We start from the raw sequence: 24,127 nt of genomic DNA, 5'->3' as shown, positions 1-24,127 counted from the left end.
ATGCCTTTTTTGGAGAAAAACTGAAGGTGTTGACCATCACAGCCAATAAAATCGCTGCAATTTTTGCACTAGAAAAACGTATGGTGTCATTTGCTTTGCTAATAAGGGGGAAAACCCCCCTGCTGCTGCCAAAAGCTGTGATAAATAGCTCATGAACAGAGTGACCAGTGGTAACTATATTGGTTGTCACCCAGCGAGAAGACATCTCACGGGCTGATATTTTTGATAAGCGTTCTTTAAAGTTTTTTTTTCTTTCTTTACAGGGTAATCCATTTCCTGAGTTTCGCCTGCACATTACCACTTGCTCTTTAAGACCCTGTGGATTCCAGCTTCTGACTACAGAGAGGGCTGTGAACATCCAGATCACATTACTCAGTCTGGATTCCCCTGTAATACTACATTGTATTTTGAAGATGGTGGCAACTGTGAGAGGAGTAATGTTTGCTAGGGATCTACTGAGGACGACTATGTGATCTGTACAAGATCTGATGCATCCAAATCAGATCCTACAAGGAGCTCAGACTCTCTGTATCCCAGTGCATGGCCTGGAAGGAGCTCCTTTGAGTGTCACCGCCAACCTGGCAGTAAGCAGACCCTGCAGCCCCCCTGCTTAAAATTTCCTTCTCCTGGCTGAGTCTTCCTCCAGTTCTTTCATTCCTCTCTCCCTCGTCTTGTGGCATAAGTCTAAGCCTGCCTTCTTCCCTGTTTGCTAAAACTTTTGTGAGTTTATCCTTAATTTCTAAACTTTTTCTGGGACCCTTATTTTCTCCTGGCTTCTCCAGCTGTTGCCATCATGCTGCTGGTCCTTTTGGACATATTGGTCCTGTTGGTGTCCCTGAGCCATTCCCAGTATGAGCAGTATAGTTTTCGAGGCTTTCCTCGTTCGGAGATCAAACCTCTAAAGCCCACCTATGCCAAAGCCATGGAGCTGTATGAGACGCAGTCCTGGAGGGAGGCTAGCCGTATGCTAGAGGCTAGCCTGAGACTTCACCGGCTGCTCCAAGACAGCGAAGCCTTCTGTGGTCAGAGTTGTATTGAAGAGTCCCAAATTCCTGGCCTGGAGGAACTACAGAAGGAAGAGGAACATGGAGACTGGAAGCTGGAGCTACAGTTATTTGGTCAGGTCCTGTCCCGGGCAGTGTGTTTGAGAAAGTGTAAAGCCACCCTGCCGATGTTTCAGCAGCCATACCCTGACAAGGAGACCTTGAAAGCCTTTCAGAGACGGGACCCTTACCAGTACCTGCACTATACCTATTTCAAGGTGAGACATGAAAGTGATGATTTCCTTATTTCCTAATATTTCATAAGAATTGGTCATAGGCAAGTTATGCATTCAGTCTCAGGCTCCAATTCTCGTGCTCCTATTCAGGCGCATAAGAGAGCCAGGTGACAACCCTTATTTGTCCGATTGTCACTGTTTTCATAGATGATACAACTAAATGCCGTCTGAGGAGAAAGAACTCCATAATTCTTGAGATTGTGTGGGTAGAAAGTTTCAAACCATCAGACCTCCATCAATCTTTCAGGATTGATATGTGATAAGAGTCTGGGGCTCCATCATCTCCTTGCTGGCACCATGGTAACATCAGGGGCAGGCAATGCTATCTCATTGAAGGACATTGCACTGAATTTAGGTTGCCCCAGGCACTGACATTGATGGCCGCTGCACCTGTGATGACATAACATCTAGCATCCACATATTGCCACATTATACAGCGGGACACAAAGTATTTATGGGTCCATAAACTGGCTACACATGTTGCCCTATTCTTACCTAAGAACTTTTATATACACGAGGTAAAGCACAGGATAATATAACTGTTTTGGGAATCCTATTACAATATGTGCTACAATTATTCATTGTACAACAAGTGGATGGGTCCTAAAATGGGTCAACTATCACACCTTGTGCTTTACTGGCTGGCTCATGCAACAGCAATAAGTCCTCTGAAGAGCTGAAATTGCTAGACACAAGCTGGTCTACTCGATGCCAAATGGCCCCTTGAAGTTTCCTTTCCCCATCCCATTAATAAAATTAAGCTAATGGTCTTGTGAGCAACCCAAGTCATTTTACTCCAGTCTGGTGTCCACTGTCAGGCTACCATAAACAGCAGCTATAGCCTAATAACAGGTCTGCCGGTATTCAGATAAGATTGTACAGTGACCTCTTTGAGTTGACTACTTATTGTTGTAAGGAAACGTGGTCTTCTAGGGGAGCGGTCAATAAAGATGACCAGTATGCATGATGTATGGTGGACTGAAAATCTGTCACAAGAAAGCTTTGGGAACAGGCATAGTCTTCTCAAAGAGGTGGTCATTTGGAGATGTTTCACTATATTTGGGAACTGTAATTTTAAGAAGATCTTTAACCCAAGCGGTTCTAATTAGAGATGAGCGAATCGATTAGTATAAACCAATTTCTTTAATCAACATGAGTTCTTCACCTGCAAGGTGCTATCCAACCTGCTGAAGCAGCTCCCCCTTAAACACTTGATTGACAAGGCCAGACATCTCACCCAGCCCTGGCAATCTCGCTCCTCCGCTGCAGCTCTGAGTAATGGCGCAAGCGCAGTTGCACTGTTCATGTGCTGCTACCTGGAAGTGTAGTGGCTCATGCACATTTGCTGCTCTAGAAGCAGAGCCACTGCGCTTGTGCCATTACTCAAAGTTGCAGCGCAGGCGTGAGAATGCAAGATACACGGCCCTGTCAATCAAGCGGCAGGGGAGCCTCATTAGCAGCTAGGACGGCACCTCGCAGATGAAGAGACAAATCGATTTGTACTAATCGATTTGCTCATTTCTAGTTCCTATGAAGAGTTGTGTCATTGCTTATTCTGCTGACATCATATGACCAGGGGTGTAGCTAAAAGCTCATGGGCCCTGGTGCAAGAGTTCAGCTTGGGCCCCCGTCCCTCAGTGCTTGTTGGCAAGGGGCAGGGGAGCACGTAGCCTTCCTGCTGCCTGAGGCAAACATTGAAAGGGCACCCCCCTCATGCCAAATTCTTGACCTAACCCCTTCCCTCCAGCCAGAGGTGTAAATTGACCAGCATGCACTTTCTATAATGCCAGTGTCTTATGTGGCACAAGGGTCTTTGGGCCCCCTTAGGCTCCGTCCTGGGCCCGGTAGCGAAGGCTACCTCTGCACCCCCTATAGCTACGCCCTGTATATGTCCCATGATTGTGTGAGATTAAGGACGTTGTAGGTCTCATGCAAATCAGTACTATGAAGATGCAGAAACGTTGGCATCTGACAGAGCATGGTATGGCTCTATTAACCTCTAAAAGCAATACATACATACAGGGTCCAGTGGTGATTTGAGTATATCCATATAGGTGAGTTGGGCCAAACTGTACCTACGTGCTCCTCTGATTTCATGGTATATGGAAGTACAGTAGGGTCCCATGACTCTCTATGGATGCTTTATTATGAGTCAGTACAAAATGAAGCCATTATACGGCAGTGTGCATGAGACCACATGCTATGCCAACTACTGCCTGTGGCAAATGTAGTGGAAATAGAAATACCGGCATACGCTAAGGGTCCATTCACACATCCATAAGTATTTTGCGGATCCGCGAAACACGGACACCTGCAATGTGCGATCCGCAATTTGCGAACCGCACATCACAGACACTATATAGAAAATGCCTTTTCTGGTCCGCAATTGCGGACAAGAATAGGACATGTTCTATTTTTTTTCAGGAACGGAATTGCAGATCCCGAAAATACGGATGCAGATCCCGTAAATGCAGATTTGCATCCGTTCCAGCCACATTGAAAGTGAATGGGTCCGCAAATTGCGGAACGAATGTGGACCCAAATTACGGACGTGTTAATGGACCCTAATGGGTTTGTTTTTAAGATCTTTTTGAAAAAATAAATAAAATTCATATAGAAATTGGATGAAAGTGATTGCAGCGAACGTATGAACTTGCCCCTAGAAGCATGTGCTCGTCATTGCCAGCAGCACATCTGATTTTGTGCTTCAGTGATCTATCATCTGAGCTTGGGGACTGCCACGTCTCCAGACAGGCCCTGACTCTCTGCCTTCACACTTCATATCCTACAAGCAGTGCAATTTTCCAGATGTTTTAACCTGCAAACTCCATGTAGAAATCCATCTGGACTGCATATTGCTTCTTAAAGGGACCCCTAATCTGAAATGTGTAACCTCTTATTCAACTAGTTCAAACCAGCCATTTCCGGTTTGGAAATAACCAGGCGTTTGTTTCAAGCAATGACTACTCCTGAAGGGTGGGCAGCACTGACCCCCACTGATCTCTGCACAGATCAGGAAGTGACGTGATGATTTTTTCAAGATGTGGAAAAACATGGAGCCTCTGTGTCCTTTTATTTATTTATTTTTTTATGTATTGTAAAGCGCCATTCCTGTCCACAGGTTGTGTCTGGTGCTGCAGCTCAGCCCCATGCATTTGAATTTCCAACTAGGAATGAGTGAATCAACTTCGGATGAAACATCCGAAGTCGAGTCGCATAAAGTTTTGTTTGAATACTGTACGGAGCGAGTACTCCGTACAGTATTAGAATGTATTGGCTCAGATGAGCCAAAGTTATTACTTTGCGAAGTCTTACGAGACTCCGGGTAATAACTCCAAGAGTGAATTTCTACTGTTAAAAACCTTTTCCCGAACTCGGGTTCGGTTCTAAGGTACCACTTGGAACCGAACACGAGTTTGGGAAAAGGTTTTTAACAGTAGAAATTCATTTTTGAAGTTATTACCTAAAGTCTCGCAAGACTTTGCAAAGTAATAACTTCGGCTCATCTGAGCCAATACATTATAATACTGGAGGAGCTCCGTACAGTATTCAAACAAAGTTTTATGCGAATCGACTTCGGATGTTTCATCTGAAGTCGATTCGCTCATCCCTATTTCCAACCAAAAGCAGAAGTTGGAGCAGCAACCAAAGTGTAGTAAATTTTATACACAAAAAATTACGCACAAAGTTGTTGGAATCGAATTAAACTTTCTATGTGTGAATGTAATCATGATATATGATCATCATTATGAAGATACTACCTGTGTCTGGATGGTGGACAACAAAACTGTAAAAGCTGCTCGTGCTTATTGGCGGATCAGACAATCCTTTCTACGGGTGGTTTGTCAGGAGCCTGCTCACCATGTTTGCATGCCCTCACATTACCACTGCTCCTAACAGCTAGGTCAGAATGACCAAGATGGCAGGCAGTTCGTTGAAAAACCATCCTGTTACTCTCAGTCAAATGATGCTCCTCCTCTTAAAGTCTGTCAAGCTGGGCAAAATGTCTTTGAGTGTGTCATAGAGGCATGTCTAGCAGATAACATTCTTTCACCAAGAGGTGCACTACCCCAAAGATGCACCTGAGAGCCTTTTTATAGGGCAGTGGGTGAAGCACTTTTACGTCCCCATGTGGCAAGACCCACTGTCTAATCCGACCACACCTTTAACTTAGATATTGGCATTTTTCTATTTTTGCTTTGGTGGCCATATTTGAGAAGTGCAGCCATATTTGTCACTTTTGAATTAGCCCTAAAGTAGCCTTGATAGAACAAGCTGGCAAAATAAGTGAATAAACGATTATCGCCAAACTCTGGCTTTTGGTCTTGGCTGATGCAAAGAATGTCTCCTGGTCCTTTGTAAAGTCCTTGGAATGAATAAACCATGTGCCAGTTCTATGCATTGACCACACACGTATTTGCATGTGCAAATGAGATCTCCTTAAATACGTCTTTTGTTCAAGCTAAACAAGTCCGATTTATAGGTCACTCATTATAAGAGAGACCTTCCAACCCAAAACCCTTTCCAGATCTCCTATATCCTTTATAGTACATGGAGCCCAAAACTGAATCCCATATTCAAGATGTGACCTTATGAGGGATTTATAAAGGGGTAATACTTCATTGAGATAACAGGTTTATATACCTTTTTGTACACCCTAAAATATTATTTGCTTTTGCAGCTGCTGCCTGACAGTGAGTACTGCTACTTAGCTTACTTGTAACCAGAATACTCAAGTCCTTTCCTTGTTCTGGACAAAGCTATGTAGATCAGTCATTGACTGCTGGCTTCAAGGAAACAGCTGACTGGGGTGGTGTTAGACCCACCTGCTAATCAGATATTGATGGCCTTTCCTAGGATAGGCCACCAATATCAAAGTCCTGGACAACCTCTGAGTGGCCTACATACGGTAATTCTTCACATCAATTCTCATGTGTTACCAACACACTAAATAGGTAATTTTATCTTGGAGTTCCCATTATCTGTGTTATGTAAGATATGGAGGCCCTGGGCATTTGTCTAGATTGTTTTCTCCTAAAAATGGGCCAGTATTAATGTTACAATGATGACCTAAAATACATGATTCCCAACATTGTTTTCTAGATTAATGAACTGGAAAAAGCAGTATCTGCCGCCCACACCTTCTTACAGAAGAATCCCACTCATGAAATGACGGTGAGGTACATGAATTACTACAAAAGCCTACTGGAGGTTGAAGAGTTTCTCATAGATCTGGAGGCTCAACCATATGAGGTAAGAGGTTCCTCAGGTTAATCATAGATTACCAAGATGCACATGGTGCTACTCCAACTCAAAGAAGTGGTGGAATATGCAAGGTTGACTCTACTCCTTTGCCTATGGCTCTTACTCCACTGCTTTACCTAACTAGGCTATCTGGATGAGGTTCCATCTATCTGTAGGACACACAGATTAGAATGTTAGCCATATTTGTATTTTATGTATGTGTTATTAGTATGTCCCTGTGCATGTATGTGTGTTTATACATGTTGTATGTGTGTGCAGTATAGCAGTTTTACAGTATTTGTGTGCACAGTATAGTATTAGGTATGAACCACTATACTGTACATCAGGGATGTCAAACTCGTGGCCCTCCAGCTGTTGCAAAACTACAACTCCCATCATGCCTGGGCATACTACAGCTATCAGGGAATGATGGGAGTTGTAGTTTTGCAACATCTGGAGGGCCATGAGTTTGACATCTATGCTGTACATATAGCGGGACTGTTTATTTGTATGGTATTATACAGCTCCATAGAAGTGATGGGACAGTCATACATATGTGGATGCAGCAGTTAGAAACTGCCTCACCAGATGAGATCTACAAGTAGGTTACACAAAACATAGACATACACATAAACTGTAATTAGATGTACTATGTTGAATAGACCCGGAAAGAGTAAGTAAAAACCCACTCAGTGTGCATAGATACACCAAACAACGAGAATAAACTGAGAATAGACGGGTATGTCATCAAAAATAAATCCTTTATTGAATAAATAACATATAGACGAGAACGTGAGACAACAGATAAAAGAATGGCTACATCTGAGGAGGCATATCAGCACAGGTGAAACATGAAGGGGAGGGATGGAGTACAAGAACTGAGGCAGAGAAAGAGAGTACAATACCTCACTGAATTCTGCATGTACTTCTGTAACCACAATTACTCAGTATATGGGGGCAAAAAAACCCGAAAGATACTAAGGTGCAAGTGCATATGATAAAACAACACATCAGTAAATGGTTACAGACTACACCGCAACATATGGATGTGTAATAGTTCCAATAGATGTATGGGAACATACAGCAGCCAAGAAGAAATTAAAGTGCAAGTGCATAGAGAGTCGCCACATCAATGGTCCAATATCAGAATAGAAACTGTGGTGACAACTTAGAACTCCATATACATAAAGATATGGCTCAGGTGCATGGGTGGAGCAGCGAATGTGCATGAGCCACTACACTTCCAGGTAGCAGCACATGAACAGTGCCACTGCGCTTGCGCCATTACTCAGAGCTGCAGCGCAGGAGCGAGATTGCCGGGGCTGGGTGAGATGTCTGGCCTTGTCAATCAAGTGGCAGGGGGAGCTGCTTCAGCAGGTGGGATAGCACCTTGCAGGTGAAGAACTCTTGTTGATTAAAGAAATTGGTTTATACTAATCGATTCGCTCATCTCTAATTAGAACCGCTTGGGTTAAAGATCTTCTTAAAATTACAGTGGGTATAGCTAAGCACCAGAGCCAGTAAACACATCCCGAAAAATCCACAAGAGCGTTACATATCTACATACCCATAGTATGGGGATATACACCTCAGGAGAGCCACGTAACCCCCGACGCGCGTTTCGGCAGATGCCTTCTTCTGGGGCCCCCATATACTGAGTAATTGTGGTTACAGAAGTACATGCAGAATTCAGTGAGGCATTGTACTCTCTTTCTCTGCCTCCGTTCTTGTACTCCATCCCTCCCCTTCATGTTTCACCTCTGCTGATATGCCTCCTCCGATGTAGCCATTCTTTTATCTGTTGTCTCACGTTCTCGTCTATATATGTTATTTATTCAATAAAGGATGTAGTTTTGATTATGTACCCGTCTAATCTCAGTTCATTCTCGTTGTTTGGTGCTCACCAGATGAGACAAGGGACAGGGCAACCGCTATTCTGGAGATTAATCCAGTTACACCCACTGGGACTTGGAACTATCAGATATTTATGGCACATCCTGCGAATGGAAATACCTCTATAATATCGAGGTGTGTGTTACACAAGGAAGAGTGCACCACACTGACTCTTGTCAGGACATGGGGGCAAATGACACACTCTAACACTAACTTAGTCACTAATCAAATAATTGACACCAACAACATAGTGGAGGAAATGGCCGCTGTGCTTTATTAAGGGTCACTTAAAAATATTTTACAACCATAAGTTAAATAAATAAACTAATTTTAAAATACCATCATAACCGATACCAGAAGACCAATAATAAATTAACCATATAAAGACCAAGATCCACTCAGCATGAGCTGAGCGACACTACCCCTCTAATAAAGCCCAGCGACAGGTGACACAGTGAAAAATTAGGGGAAGGGGGGGTGGGACGCTGGTTAGCTCTTCAGGCACTTCTGAGCCATCTCCGCCGAACCTGGAAATATAAAGGGGAACAGATTCCCGCCGATAAGCGAACAACAAATCAGGGAGCTGGAAATCTCCCCCAGCAACAAGCAGCAACCAATCAGCTGCCCTCTTGACATGCAGCAGCTGGAAACTTCTGGAATGCAGGTAAGATGTTTTCTGAGGTGATTTTACCTGCAATAGAAAAAAGGGCGGGAAAAGAGATACAGGGAAGAGAAACAAGGCCCCTAGACAACCCCTAACTTTCAGCCTACCAAAGGTGTCATTGCCCCCATGTCTCCCCCCAAGCTCTGGTGGGGTTATTTCAGCTTATCTAAAGCTCTGCCTGCCTTACAAGCAGCAACCAAAAGTAGGCCCTCATACCTACTAATGGTGTTAGATCTCGTTCAGATATTTCCTGTTTTGGTATACTTCGTTCTACTGAGGATCTCACTCTCCACAGGGAGTGTTTGTCAAAGCAGTAAAGTCCTACAATGCTGGAGACTTCCGGCGCAGTATTGAGGACATGGAGCAGGCCTTGCCCTTGTACTACAAGTCCTACAACAATTGTCTGACCGGCTGTGAGGGTGTCTACGAGATGAGGGAGTTTAAAGACTTCTACCCGGCTGTTGCAGGTAAGAGAAAGCCTATGTATTTTTCCAATAATAAGGGGTAGAGCTGGCACAACATTGTAATAATACGTGGCTGTCCCCATTAAAGAGGATTCGCATTGAGACAACCTTTGCCTGCTGTTCACATACCCTATCATAGCATATGAATGTCAGAGGGGAGTCCTCCTCTTTGAGCCAGATAGGGGAGGTGATTAGTAAGAGAAGATGATGCCCCGGCTTCCATCCATGCTCAGTCATTCGTTTCAGTGATGACCAAGTCATATTACACCTCTCTGACAGTGGCTAGCCAGGCCACTGTTATTATCTCCATGAGCCAAACCCACAACGATTACCAAGGCATTTGTTTTTTGAGTAGTAAATTGTCTTGATGAGCGAGCACGCCATTTTTAAGTTTAAGGGTACTTTCACACTAGCGTTTTTATTTTCCGGCATAGAGTTCCGCCACAGGGGCTCTATACCGGAAAAGAACTGATCAGGCATATCCCCATGCGTTCAGTCGTTTTGACTGATCAGGCAAAAGATAAAACCGTAGCATGCTACGGTTTTATCTCCGGCGGAAAAAACTGAAGACTTGTCTGAATGCCGGATCCGGCATTTTTCCCCATAGGAATGTATTAGTGCCGGATCCGGCATTCAAAATACCGGAATGCCGGATCCGTCCTTCCGGCCTGTGCATGCGCAGACCGGTAAAAATGTAAAAAAAACGCATGACAAGCGGAGAGACTGATCTGCTCTTGCAATGCATTTGTGAGACGGATCCGCATCCGGATCCGTCTCACAAATGCTTTCAGTCACATACTGCCTGCCGGATCACACTGCCGCAAGTGTGAAAGTAGCCTAAGACTGTGTGTTGATTAACTATCTAATATATCTTTATACTGGCAGCCACCACTAGGGGGAGCTTAGATGCGTACAGTATACAACATACATTGCATTCAATAGTAAACACAGTCTGCAATAAGCTCCCTCTAGTGGCAGCTGCAAGCAGACAGAATTTTATGTCTATGGAGGGGATTTGAGCACACACAGCTATAAATATATATTTTTGAAAGTAATCATTACAGATGTTGACTCTAATAACAATATACTGTGAAACTGTAGAGTTTCACTTTATCTGTGTATTTAGTCTATATTTCTCAATTTCAGATCATCTTGCTGATGTGCTAGAGTGTAAGGTGGACTGTGAGACTAACCTGACCCCTAATGTCGGGGGCTACTTTGTTCATAAGTTTGTGGCAACCATGTATCACTACCTACAATTTGCATACTATAAGCGTAAGTAAACAGTTAAAAACATATACAGTTAGGTGCATATATATTTGGACAGAGACAACATTTTTCGGATTCTTGTTCTGTACATTACCGCAATGGATTTTGACCAAAACAATTCAGATTCTGTTGAAGTTCAGACTTTCATCTTTAATCCAGTAGGTTGACCAACATGATTGCATAAAAATGTGAGGAACTAAAGCATTTTTTAAACTCAATCCCTTCATTTCAGGGGCTCAAAAGTAATCGGACAAATTAAATAATTGTAAATAAATTTTTAATTTCTAATACTTGGCTGAAAACCCTTTGTTGGCAATGACTGCCTGAAGTCTTGACCTCATGGACATCACCAGATGCTGTGTTTCCTCCTTTTTAATGCTCTGCCAGGACTTTACTGCAGCAGTTTTCAGTTGCTGTTTGTTTGTGGGCCTTTCTGTCCGAAGTTTAGTCTTTAACTCCTTAAGGACTCAGCCCTATTTCACCTTAAGGACCAGGCAATTTTTTGCAAATCTGACCAGTATCACTTTAAGTGATGATAACTTTAAAACGCTTTGACTTATCCAGGCCATTCTGAGATAGTTTTTTTTTTTTTCGTCACATATTGTATTTCATGACACTGGTAAACTGAAGTAAAAAAAAAATATATATATTTATAAAAAAAATACCAAATTTACCAAAAATTTTAATTTCAAAAGTTTTAATTTCTCTACTTCTATAATAGATAGTAATACCTACAAAAATAGTTATTACTTTACATTCCCCATATGTCTACTTCATGTTTGGATCATTTTGGGAATGATATTTTATTTTTGGGGGATGTTACAAGGCTTAGAAGTTTAGAAGCAAATCATGACATTTTCAAAAACCCAATTTTTAGGGACCAATTTAAGTCTGAAGTCACTTTGCGAGGCTTACATAATAGAAACCACGCAAAAATGACCCCATTCTATAAACTACACCCCTCAAGGTATTTAAAACTGATTTTACAAACTTTGTTAACCCTTGGAAGGCAGGTTTTGCTGGACATTTTTTTTTTTTTTTTTTACACCATGTCCCATTTGAAGCCCCCCCTGATGCACCCCTATAGTAGAAACTCCATAAAAGTGACCCCATCTAAGAAACTAAACCCCTCAAGGTATTGAAAACTGATTTTACAAACGTTGTTAACCCTTTAGGTGATCCACAAGATTTAATGGAAAATAGAGATACAATTTCAAAATTTCACTTTTTTGGCAGATTTTCCATTTTAACAGTTAGAAAGCAAGGGTTAACAGCCAAACCAAACTATTTATGGCCCTGATTCTGTAGTTTACAGAAACACCCCATATGTGGTCGTAAACCGCTGTACGGGCACACGGCAGGGCGCAGAAGGAAAGGAATGCCATACGGTTTTTGGAAGGCAGATTTTGCTGGACTGGTTTTTTTGACACCATGTCCCATTCGAAGCCCCCCCCTGATGCACCCCTAGAGTAGAAACTCCAAAAAAGTGACCCCATTTTAGAAACTACGGGATAGGGTGGAAGTTTATCTGGTACTGATTTTTGGTTGCTCTATATTTCACTTTTTGTGAGGCAAGGTAACAAGAAATAGCTGTTTTGGCACCGTTTTTATTTTTTGTTATTTACAACATTCATCAGGTTAGATCATGTGGTATTTTTATAGACCAGGTTGTCACGGAAGCGGCGATACCTAATATGTATACTTTTTATTTATTTATGTAAGTTTTACACAATGATTTAATTTTTGAAGCAAAAACAAATCATGTTTTAGTGTTTCCATAGTCTGAGAGCCATAATTTTTTCAGTTTTTAGGCGATTACCTTGGGTAGGGTATGATTTTTGTGGAATGAGATGACGGTTCTATTGGCACTATTTTGGGGTGCGTGTGACTTTTTGATCGCTTGCTATTACACTTTTTGTGATGTAAGGTGACAAAAAATTGTTTATTTAGCACAGTTTTTAATTTAAATTTTTTACGGTGTTCATCTGAGGGGTTAGGTCATGTGATATGTTTATAGAGCCGGTCGATACGGACGCGGCGATACCTAATGTGGTATATTTTTTATTTATTTATTTTCCCTATTTTTTTTTTACTTTATTTGGGGAAAATGACGTTTTTGTTTATTTTTATTTGAAACTTTTAATTTTTGGGGGGAAACATTTTTTTTCACCTTTTTTTTTTTATCACTTTTTTTTCACCTTTTTTTTTATCACTTTACTTTTTGTCCCACTTTGGGACTTGAACTTTTGGGGGTCTAATCCTTTACAATGCATTCCAATACTTCTGTATAGGAATGCATTGGCTGTATCAGTAATACTGTGTGTATTACTCATACAGCTTCCGGCCTGTGAGATCCAGGAGGCTGGATCTCACAGGCTCTTCACCGGAAGGCAGCGCCGATGCCTCAGGAAGGCATCACGCTGCCTTCCATGCCATCGGGTCCCCCCTACAGCCGCATGGGGACCCGATGGCGCCGCCACCGCAATAGGTAAAAGCCGCAAACCCCAGGTCTGAATTGACCTGCGGTTTGCGGCGATCGCCGAAATGGGGGGGTCACGGGACCCCCCCGCGCATGTAGCCGAGGTGCCTGCTCAATGATTTGAGCAGGCATCGGCTCCCAATCACCGCCCGCCGTGCGGTGGTGAACAGAAATACCTGTACGCCCTGTGTCCTGAAGAGTGAATATTCCACTTCTTTGCTTTAATAAACTTCATCTGTATTATGAAACAACGACCAATCAGTTTGGCTGGATTTGAGCACACAGTATGTCTCTGAAAACCCCAAGAATTCATCCGGCTGCTTCTGTCCTGTGTCACATCATCAATAAACACTAGGGACCCAGTGCCACTGGCAGCCATGCATGCCCAAGCCATCACACTGCCTCTGCTGTGTTTTACAGATGATGTGGTAAGCTTTGGATCATGAGCTGTACCATGCCTTCGCCATACTTTTTTCTTTCCATCCTTCTGGTAGAGGTTGCATCATTTTTAAGATTTTTTTTTCTGCAAAGTCCAATCTAGCCTTCTTATTCTTGAGGCTTATGAGTGGCTTGCACCGTGCAGTGAACCCTCTGTATTTACTTTCATGCAGTCTTCTCTTTACTGTAGATTTGGATATTGATCCGCTTATATCCTGGAGTGTGTTTTTCACTTGGTTGGCTGTTGTGAAGGGGTTTCTCTTCACCATGGTAATTATTCAGCGACAGGGCTATCTTTAACGCGGGGCAAAAGGGGCAGCTGCCCCGGGCCCAGTTGCTCCTGGGGGGACCAAGGCAGCTGCCTCTTGAGCCCCGCTGGCCACTGCCCACAAATTATTTTTTGTCTCATAAGACACATTTTTTTCCCCAAAAGTGGGGGGGAAATGCCCCTGTGTCTTATGGGGTGAATACTAATCAGCGCTTCCATTATGGAAGCGCTGATTAGTACCGGAGGACCGGGAAGCGGTGAAAGCTCTGTACTCACCACTTCCTGGTCCTCGGATGTCGGCTGTGCAGTGGCTACGCACAGCGTGACCTCACACTGTGCGCAGCCTTCACAGTCAACAGCCGAGGACCAGGAAGAAGAGAGAGAGCGCTGGTGGTGAGGAGCGGCAGCGTCCAGGAGCAGGAGAGGTAAGTTTTTTTATTTATTTTATTTGCGCTGATGCATGAGGCTGTGGGGCTGATACATGAGGCTGTTGGGCTGATACATGGCTGATATGAGGTCTGATTGAGGGTCTTATTAACATTGGGGGTCTGATTGGTGGTCTGACCTGAGGTGGTCCTCCTCTAAAACCTAGGTGCGTCTTATGGGCAGGTGCGTCTTATAGGGTGAAAAATACAGTACTTGCTTGCTCTTCCTCCCAACCTCCCCTGCCCTTTGTGTACGCCGCGCGCCATGACATCATGCGGAGGCACTGCAACGCTAGGGTGAGCCCAGTCTACTTTCTGAACTGAAGAGCGGTGCCCACTTCCAGCCCTGGGCCCAGCTGCCCAGAGCACTGATCCTGAGCAAAAAGATGCAAAAAGACCTGGACGCCCATGGAAGACAACAGTGGTGTCTGGAGTCTTCAGAACTGTAAGTATTTACAGTAATTCAGTCTAAGCTATATTTTATATATTACTTTTTTTTGTGTGTGTGTGTTTTGTGGTGGAGGGTGTGGGAATGCGGGATCCAGGGGGCCCAAGTAAATTTATGCCCAGCGTCGAATCAATATTAAAGTTGGCCCTGTTCTGCGATCATGCACCACTGTTGTCTTCCATGGGCATCCAGGTCTTTTTGCATTGTTGAGGTCACAAGTGCTTTCTTTCTTTTTCAGGATGTACCAAACTGTAGATTTTGCCACTCCTAATAGTGTAGCAATGTTTTTTTTTTTGTTTTTTTCGGGGGGGTTTTACCACATGTTTACTTCTCAGCAAAATCTTCAAAATGCAAGCACCACACCTCAAATCAACTCCAGGCCTTTTATGTGCTTAATTGAGAATGAAATAATGAAGGAATTTCCAACACCTGCCCATGAAACAGCCTTCGTGTCAATTGTCCAATTACTTTTGGTCCCTTTAAAAACAGGGTGCCACATGTAAGATAAAAGTCTGGACTTGATGTCCATGTCCATTAAATAATTATAACTTGAATATGTTTTAGTAAAAAAATAAAAATTGTGTCAATGTCCAAATATATACAGTGGAGGAAATAATTATTTGACCCCTCACTGATTTTGTAAGTTTGTCCAATGACAAAGAAATGAAAAGTCTCAGAACAGTATCATTTCAATGGTAGGTTTATTGTAACAGTGGCAGATAGCACATCAAAAGGAAAATCGAAAAAATAACTTTAAATAAAAGATAGCAACTGATTTGCATTTCATTGAGTGAAATAAGTATTTGAACCCTCTAACAAAAAAAGACTTAATACTTGGTGGAAAAACCCTTGTTTGCAAGCACAGAGGTCAAACGTTTCTTGTAATTGATGACCAAGTTTGCGCACATTTTAGGAGGAATGTTGGTCCACTCCTCTTTGCAGATCATCTCTAAATCCCTAAGGTTTCGAGGCTGTCTCTGTGCAACTCTGAGCTTGAGCTCCCTCCATAGGTTTTCGATTGGATTAAGGTCCGGAGACTGACTAGGCCACTCCATGACCTTAATGTGCTTCTTCTTGAGCCACTCCTTTGTTGCCTTTGCTGTATGTTTTGGGTCATTGTCGTGCTGGAACACCCATCCACGACCCATTTTCAGTTTCCTGGCAGAGGGAAGGAGGTTGTCGCTCAGGATTTCACGATACATGGCTCCGTCCATTTTCCCGTTTATGCGAATAAGTTGTCCTGTGCCCTTAGCAGAAAAACACCCCCAAAGCAAAATGTTTCCACCCCCATGCTTGACGGTGGGGACGGTGTTTTGGGGGTCATAGGCAGCATTTTTCTTCCTCCAAACACAGCGAGTTGAGTTAATGCCAAAGAGCTCTATTTTGGTCTCATCAGACCACAGCACCTTCTCCCAGTCACTCTCTGAATCATTCAGGTGTTCATTGGCAAACTTCAGACGGGCCTGCACATGTGCCTTCCTGAGCAGGGGGACCTTGCGAGCCCTGCAGGATTTTAATCCATTGCGGTGTAATGTGTTTCCAATGGTTTTCTTGGTGACTGTGGTCCCTGCTAATTTGAGGTCATTAACTAACTCCTCCCGTGTAGTTCTAGGATGCTTTTTCACCTTTCTCAGAACCATTGACACCCCACGAGGTGAGATCTTGCGTGGAGCCCCAGAGCGAGGTCGATTGATGGTCATTTTGTGCTCCTTCCATTTTCGAACAATCGCACCAACAGTTGTCACCTTCTCTCCCAGCTTCTTGCTAATGGTTTTGTAGCCCATTCCAGCCTTGTGCAGGTCTACAATTTTGTCTCTGACATCCTTGGACAGCTCTTTGGTCTTTCCCATGTTGGAGAGTTTGGAGTCTGCTTGATTGATTGATTCTGTGGACAGGTGTCTTTTATACAGGTGACTAGTTAAGACAGGTGTCCTTAATGAGGGTGACTAATTGAGTAGAAGTGTCTAACCACTCTGTGGGAGCCAGAACTCTTAATGGTTGGTAGGGGTTCAAATACTTATTTCACTCAATGAAATGCAAATCAGTTGCTATCTTTTATTTAAAGTTATTTTTTCGATTTTCCTTTTGATGTGCTATCTGCCACTGTTACAATAAACCTACCATTGAAATGATACTGTTCTGAGACTTTTCATTTCTTTGTCATTGGACAAACTTACAAAATCAGTGAGGGGTCAAATAATTATTTCCTCCACTGTATGAACCTAACTGTATATTAAAAAAAACCTCCTCATGTAACATTTATGTTTCAGTCAATGATGTAAAGAACGCGGTTCAGTGTGTGTCCAGCTATATGCTCTTTGACCCTACTGATACTGTGATGCAGCAAAATTTGGCATACTACAAGTTTTACAAGGAGAAGTGGGACCTTGAAGATACGGATTTCAACCCTAGAGAGGTAGCATTAACTCCTTAAAACAAAAAAAATTGTATACATTTGTTATCACCTTGATGGTAGTGAATAAAGGTATCTTGTCATTTATGCCATTTCGTAAAAGCTGTAAATGCAAAACAATAGCAGATTTTCAGTATTTTTCACCCACCTCAAAAGATTTTTTTTTTATGTATAAAATACATTATATGAATCCCCAAAATACAATTCATTCCGCAAATTAAAAAATAAATTGCTGGGCTATATCAACAGAAAAATAAAAAAAGTACTGGGTCTGGAAATGTGGCAAAGAAAAAAAATTGAAGCAACCATACTTTCCCCCAAATGTTGCCTGCATCCAACACTAGAGGGAGCTTGAATATGTATTTATATTTCTCCTATTGTTTTCAATGGCAATTGTATGCAGCATGTATTTGATGAGCTCCCTCTAGTGGTGAATTTTGTAATGCAATTCTACAGCTGTAATGGGAAGCAGAGAATGTGACCCTCTGTATTAATATATAAATAGTTTTGTACCTATTTATTTTATACACTTATATAGCGCTACTATATTCCACAGCGCTTTACAGACATTAGCATCCAACTGTCCCCAATAGGGCTCACAAGCTAAGGTCCCTATCAGTATGTCTTTGGAGTGTGGGAGGAAACCGGAGGAAACCCACACAAACACAGGGAGAACATACAAACTCCATGCAGAAGTTGTCCTTGGTTGGATTCAAACTTAGGACCCCAGCACTGCAAGGCACCAGTGCTAACCACTGAGCCACCGGGCTGCCCAAATTTACTGTAAATACTATGCATTGTGATGGTTTGTGAGCGGGTACTTTGCTGAAACAATTATTTTTGGGGTAACACTGTTGGGACTATTAAAGGGGTTGTCTGAGTTGGGGAAAAAACTGCCAAATGAGGGGGAAATGTGATGAAAAAAAAACAGCATTACTTACCTGTTTATTTGCTGTAGCGGTTCCAGCGCCAGCACTTGTTCCTACTTAGCTGCCTCTTTTTAGCTGCAATAGTGGCATGCCCTTATGCCCATGTGATTGCTGCAGCCAGTCATTGGCCTCAGCACTATACAGCACAAGATCGCTGAGGGCAGTGACTGGTTGCAGCTGCCAATATTGGGCGTGAAATGTATTTGTTAGTGGGGTCATGCCACACTAAATGAACATTTCAGTTAAAGCGACTCTGTCACCAGGATCAACTCTATACAACCAGGCATATAGCCTGGTAGGTTTGATGAAGCTGATTAAAAGGATACCTTTTTTTTCTGTAGGAAAACATGCATTCTTGAGAAATTTGAGGTTTTAGTAATATGAAAATGACCTATTGGAGCACCAGGAGGTGGGTTTATGTGGTTTGAGCACCGCTCCAGTGACCTCCCTGGTGCTCCATACTGACGCCCCTTTCTTTCAAAACACACCCTCCTCATTCCAGATTGACAGCGCTGCACCAAAGGCACAGGCATGATGTTGCTACTGTACATTATGATATCACTGGTGGCAGTGTGCAATAGCAACATCATGCATTGCGATCCTAATGCATCTACTGTACTGTGGTAAAGTGTTTTAAATGATGTTCTCATTGGTGGCAGTGGGGGCTTAGGGGGAAGAGACAGGGGCAGAGAGGGACCACAGTACAGTAGATGCATTAGGATCGCAATCCATGATGTCACTGCACACCGTCACCAATGATATCCCAATGTACAATAGCATCATGCATGTGCATCTGGTCTAGTGCTGTCAATCGGGGGGGGGGGGGGGGGGGCATGTTTTGAAGGAAAGGGGCTTCAGTATGTAACACCAGGGGCGTTGCTGGAGCAGTGCTCAAATCACATAAGCCCGCCTCCTGGGGGTCTAATCGCTCATTTGCATATCAATACAAGTTCAAATTTCTCAAGAATGCATGTTCCTACAGATTAAAGAAAGGTATCCTTTTAATCAGCTTCATCAACTCTACCAGGCTATGTGCCTCTTTGTATAGGGTTGATCCTGGGGACAGAGCCGCTTTGAAATAAGCCAATAGATAAGGGATAACTGTCAGATCTGTGGGAGTCTGACCATTGTAACCCCCATGCAATTACGAGAATGGAGTCCTGTCTTCCTTCATGTGACTAGAAAGGCAGTCAAGCATGAGCGCTGTCGCTCCATTCATCGCCACATGGCTGCTGTCACGATCCCTCCCATGACAGAGGTTAGAAGATCTGAGAGACTTGCATCATGTGAGGTTATCTGACAGCCTCTCGGTTTTCACATTGCAGTGTGGTTGTTGGTAATGACCACACCTCTCATCTCAGGTGTAGCTTGTGGTCATTACCGCTCCTCTACTTAGTCTGGACCCACACTTCTTACCATGCGGTTGATATTATCTGCCTGGAGTTGGAAGAACTGGTGTGTTGTCTTCTTCTGATTTCTTGCTCATCCTTTTTCTACAGAAGGAAAGTGTACTTCCCTTTGTATTTTGTTGTCCCCTAGTGTTAATTGTTTCCTAGGCTTCAGGGAGACGCTGGTTCGTTCATCTGGAAAGGAACCAGTGGTCTCAGACCCTGTCACTACACCTAGGGATTTTCAGGGTTTCCAGGGCCTAGGTTTACGGTGTATGAATATTCCCACCTTCAGGTTCTATTCATACTGACAGGAGTCAGGGCTAGGTTTAGGGTTTCCTAGGTGGTGATCTTTTTCCTTTCCCTAGCCGTGAGGCCTACTTTTGGGCCATTTTCCTTCTGTGGTCATTCTGGTGTTCCTCCCTTCCCCCTACATTGTGACAGCTGCTGGCGATAGCTAAGTACAGTCCTCCGCAGTCCTATACAGTTTGAATGGCAAATCAGTGCTCATGCTAAACCGTCACTCCATGCAAACTGGGAATAGGGGACCCCCATTCACATGATCAGAGGGGATACGAGTGGTCACACCTCCACCAATCTAACAGTTATCCCCTTGCCAATAGTTATGGATTCATTTCTTACTGGAATGCCCCTTTAAGGGAACTGTACAGTATATAAACTCATATGACTTTCTTTCATCCTATGGGGACAATGACAGGAAGCCCTGAGGTACCATAACCAGACAACCCGGCATAAGGACCTGTTACAGTATGCCCAGGATTTCCTTCACCGAGATGATGATGAGGTAAAAATGATTTATGATTAAGGTATAGTAAGGTACATACAGGATTTAAAGCAAGCCCCTTAGCAACTAGGCCACTGACTATGGTAAGTGCACCACTTTCTTGGTTTTGTTTGTGCCAACATCTTGATGCACCTCATTTTAGACACATTTTTATTACTCAAAACGCCAAAAGGAATGACTTTCTCAACATTTTCTGGTTTTAAACTAGAATGTTGACACGGCCAGCTTTTGTCTATCTTTTAGATACATTGATGAAGCTGAAATCCAAGAGGGGAAAAGTTGACCAACTTAGAATTGGTTTAATGTTTTTGGTGGACAGAATTGTGGCATATTTTCTAGGCACATGGACAAATTATCAGTGTAAATAGGTGGTACAAATTAGACTACAGATGAGCCAGATTTATCATCCACCAACCTTCACTATGATAAATTTGGCAAATTTAAAATTTCCTGTGTATACAAATTAGGCAGGTTTCTGGGCCATTGTACATAGCAACTATTTAGATTGCAGATTAAATAATTTTGCACTCCAGGAAAAACCCACCCTAGCTGAACGTCAGGGCTTCAGCTTCTCTAACCCCAAGTGATCTGCTGGGGTTTAAGTTGGATCTTCACACTCATGGTAGCATTTACATGGTCACCATTCAGATAGACAACCATGTAATGTATGGATGGGTCTGGTTCTCCATTGTGGCTCATGAAGTTGATGTCTATATGCTGTAACAGGGCATATGGATAGGGGCTGACTTTAAAGGGGCTATCCCATGATTGATGTAAAAAATTAAAATCTGACATCATATAGTACATGACAATCTATTTCATGCTGGCAGCTCAGGAGGGGGCAACCATTCTCAGAGCGTGTGTCCTTTCTGCCGAGGCTCTTTTACTGTAACTGCCACAACTTCTAACAGAATATATGGCTGGTGACAGTTGAAGGTTTAAACTGAGCATATGTGACCACATCAGTGAGGTGGATGGAGAAATAAGCAAAAGACCAAGCAGCAGGTGGTGCTGTAAGGATAGCTTTTATTGAATAGCTCAGTGGCTATACTATTTTGTTTAATTATATCAAGTTATGAAAGTATTCAGATCCAGGTGCTAGTTTAAAAAATGTAGAATATTTTTCATGGGGCAACCCCTATAAGGAGTGATCTGACTGGTTGCTACAGGCCAAATTCCATTTGTGAATCTTAAAAGAAAATTGAGCCTGAAAAGATATGGATGACCAGCCACTGGCCAAGAACCAGACCGCGACTGCTACACCTTTTAGCATTTTCTCTTGGAGGTGTTGATAGATCACTGACATGCAAGAAGTTTTTCAAACTAAGAATTACTTTTTTTGGAAAGTTTTGTATAGGAGCGCAAGAGCTTCAATCTTCTCCTCAGTTCACAGGTAACCTTTCAAGGAAACCTGACCCACTGATATTTTGCAAGCAGAAGGAGCTGAGCACTGATTGATACATCCGAAAAGATTCAGCATAACTTGTCACTCACTGATCTATTTTTTTCTAGGTCTAGAAGTCCAGTAGGGTCATTCTTTTCATGATTGACAGCCAGCTCAGAAGGCTGTCAATCACTGATAAGACCGCCTACTGGACTCCTAAGCCTAGAAGGAGCAGAGATTTACATCAATAAATGACAAGTTTTACTGGGCCTTTTCCCATAAAACTATATAGCTATTAATCTGCTCAGCTCCTCCTGCTCCATCACATGCTGCTAAAATGTTCTGTGCAAATATCTTATGGGAAAGTAGACATTTTAAAGAAGCACTCCCACAAAACGTGGGAGAGTCAGAGTGTCAGTCACATGACACAGATGAGGACCAGAAGAGCTACAGCCACCGGTATAAGGGTTACCTTCACTACAATTTAAATCATGAACCTTTCTACCAGGCCAGAGAATACATTTTTGTGGGAGTGCTTCTTTAATAAAAAGTGTCGACATAAAGTATGTAGACTAGGACTGTTTATAAGTATGTAGACTATGACTCACTATGATGATCCTCAGAAATATTTACAGTATCTACAGGACAGATAATACTCTGCCCCTAGTCTTCCATTATCTGAGAAGATAACAAACCTGCCTTTATGGACAGGACTTTGTTCGTTGCTTCTTGTCCTGATCGAGCAGCAAGCCATCTGCTGACATAGTAACAGTATTTATAATGATGAGTCAGGGTGATATATGGGAAAGGACCTCATCCACCAGTCATGGAGCTCATCAGCACCAGATCTCATGCATACCCACATACTCTGCTAGGTAATACTGAGTTTTAGTTTGCTAATGGGTTTTCACGTCTGCAGAGGCCACGGGCAGTTGCCTAGTTGGCCTCTCCTTAAAAGTGCCCCTGATGCTGCATTGCTGACTCCCTATTTCGTTGCAGATTGAAATTGGAACATTGCAAGACACAGAGCCACCTCCATCTGATGCAGAATTCGAAGGGGATGGTGATTATGAAGAAGGGATATATGCCGAATGGTGGACACAACCCAAGTCTAAAGGGGAGGTGGCAGACAAATCAGAGTAAATGTAGATGAAGATCAACACTGAGTCATGAGATGGCTCGTAGATGGTTAGAAAAATGTGGCTGCTCTCTTCATCACCACTTTTATCCATAGGCCGTGTCTGGTATTGCAGTTCAACTGTATTGACTAGAATGGGTCTGACCTGCAGTACCTGGCACAGCCTATGGGCAACAGAGGCACTATTTCTAGAAGAGAGCAGCCATGTATCTCATACACAGTTCATTGAAGGACCCCATGAATGCAATTTTGGACGTTTGCCAGATTGTAAGAAGATTCCATACCTGTCATTGTTGTATGAGTCAGACTAATCTGAAGACAACATTATATTCATCATACCCAGGCCCTGGGGGCTCATGCCGGCATAATGCAAGATATGGACACACCCAACAGTATTGTGTAAAAATAAAAGGAGAAAATGTGTTAAATTGATATGGAAAAAAACATGAACCAACTGGAATGCGACTGGTTTTGTGCTTTATTCCCCCCTGATATATGCAGTGGGATTGGATTCCTGTGAACTCCACCTTCACCCTCACTTGTCTCAGTATTTAAAGGGGTCCTCCAACTTTCTGTAAATAAGGCTTAGTCATTGTATAATGGTCACCAGATGTCTAATGTCCTTGTTTTTAATTCCTCACCATTTTCAAGATCTCTTTTTTTTTTTTTTTTTTTTTAACAGCTGAGGTTTTGCTGCAATTGCATCCACTCTAGACATTTTCTGGTGCCATAAACAACCTGGACTTCAGACTGATACATTGTAGCAAACAGGGTGCTGCTGATGCAAGTAGTATTGTCTAGACCAGATGCAAATGTAGCAAAGTCTTAGCTGTTTTACATCTGTATGGCAATCCTCTTTATTAGGCCTCCTGCACACGAACGTATCTGTTCCGTTTCCGTATTGCGGACCTGCAATAAACGGACACTGAATGGGTCCGCAAATCCGGAAATGTGAAAGGTGCAGAACGGAAGCACAGAACGGAACCCTACGGAAGCACTACGGAGTGCTTCTGTGGGGTTCCGTTCCGTACTTCCGTTCTGCAAAAGGATAGAACTTGCTCTATCTTCTTGCAGAACGGGCGGATCACGGACCCATTCAAGTTGAATGGGTCTGGATCCGACCCGGTGGCCGCACTAACGTTCTCCGTGCATTGGAACAGAACACATACGTTTGTGTGAAGGAGGCCTTACTGTGTATC

At 43.0% G+C, this 24,127-nt stretch overlaps 1 protein-coding gene across 1 annotated transcript; it reads left to right on the top strand.

Annotated features, from left to right (window-relative positions):
* The first annotated feature begins 222 nt into the window (after window positions 1-222).
* Window positions 223-23,393, top strand: P3H4 (prolyl 3-hydroxylase family member 4 (inactive)). Its single transcript, XM_044299665.1, has 7 exons — window positions 223-1,261; window positions 6,383-6,532; window positions 9,376-9,547; window positions 10,691-10,819; window positions 17,142-17,287; window positions 20,320-20,406; window positions 22,790-23,393. Exons 1-7 carry the CDS (start codon window positions 794-796, stop codon window positions 22,931-22,933), a joined length of 1,296 nt encoding a protein of 431 aa, XP_044155600.1. The 5' UTR covers window positions 223-793; the 3' UTR covers window positions 22,934-23,393.
* Window positions 23,394-24,127: the final 734 nt, after the last annotated feature.

The sequence above is a fragment of the Bufo gargarizans genome, chromosome 6 (genome assembly GCF_014858855.1).
Source record: "Bufo gargarizans isolate SCDJY-AF-19 chromosome 6, ASM1485885v1, whole genome shotgun sequence".
Taxonomy (NCBI): domain Eukaryota; kingdom Metazoa; phylum Chordata; class Amphibia; order Anura; family Bufonidae; genus Bufo; species Bufo gargarizans.
The sequence above is the reverse complement of the archived record's forward strand: the minus strand, read 5'-3'. Positions and strand labels throughout refer to the sequence as shown.

What these genes read in the sequence shown, in the direction of transcription:
- P3H4 (XM_044299665.1), top strand. Translation starts at nt 794, where the DNA reads ATGCTGCTGGTCCTTTTGGACATATTGGTCCTGTTGGTGTCCCTGAGC. An exon ending in TGCACTATACCTATTTCAAG is followed by an intron (nt 1,262 to 6,382) that starts GTGAGACATGAA and finishes ATTGTTTTCTAG; the next exon opens with ATTAATGAACTGGAAAAAGC. An exon ending in ACAATTTGCATACTATAAGC is followed by an intron (nt 10,820 to 17,141) that starts GTAAGTAAACAG and finishes TTTATGTTTCAG; the next exon opens with TCAATGATGTAAAGAACGCG.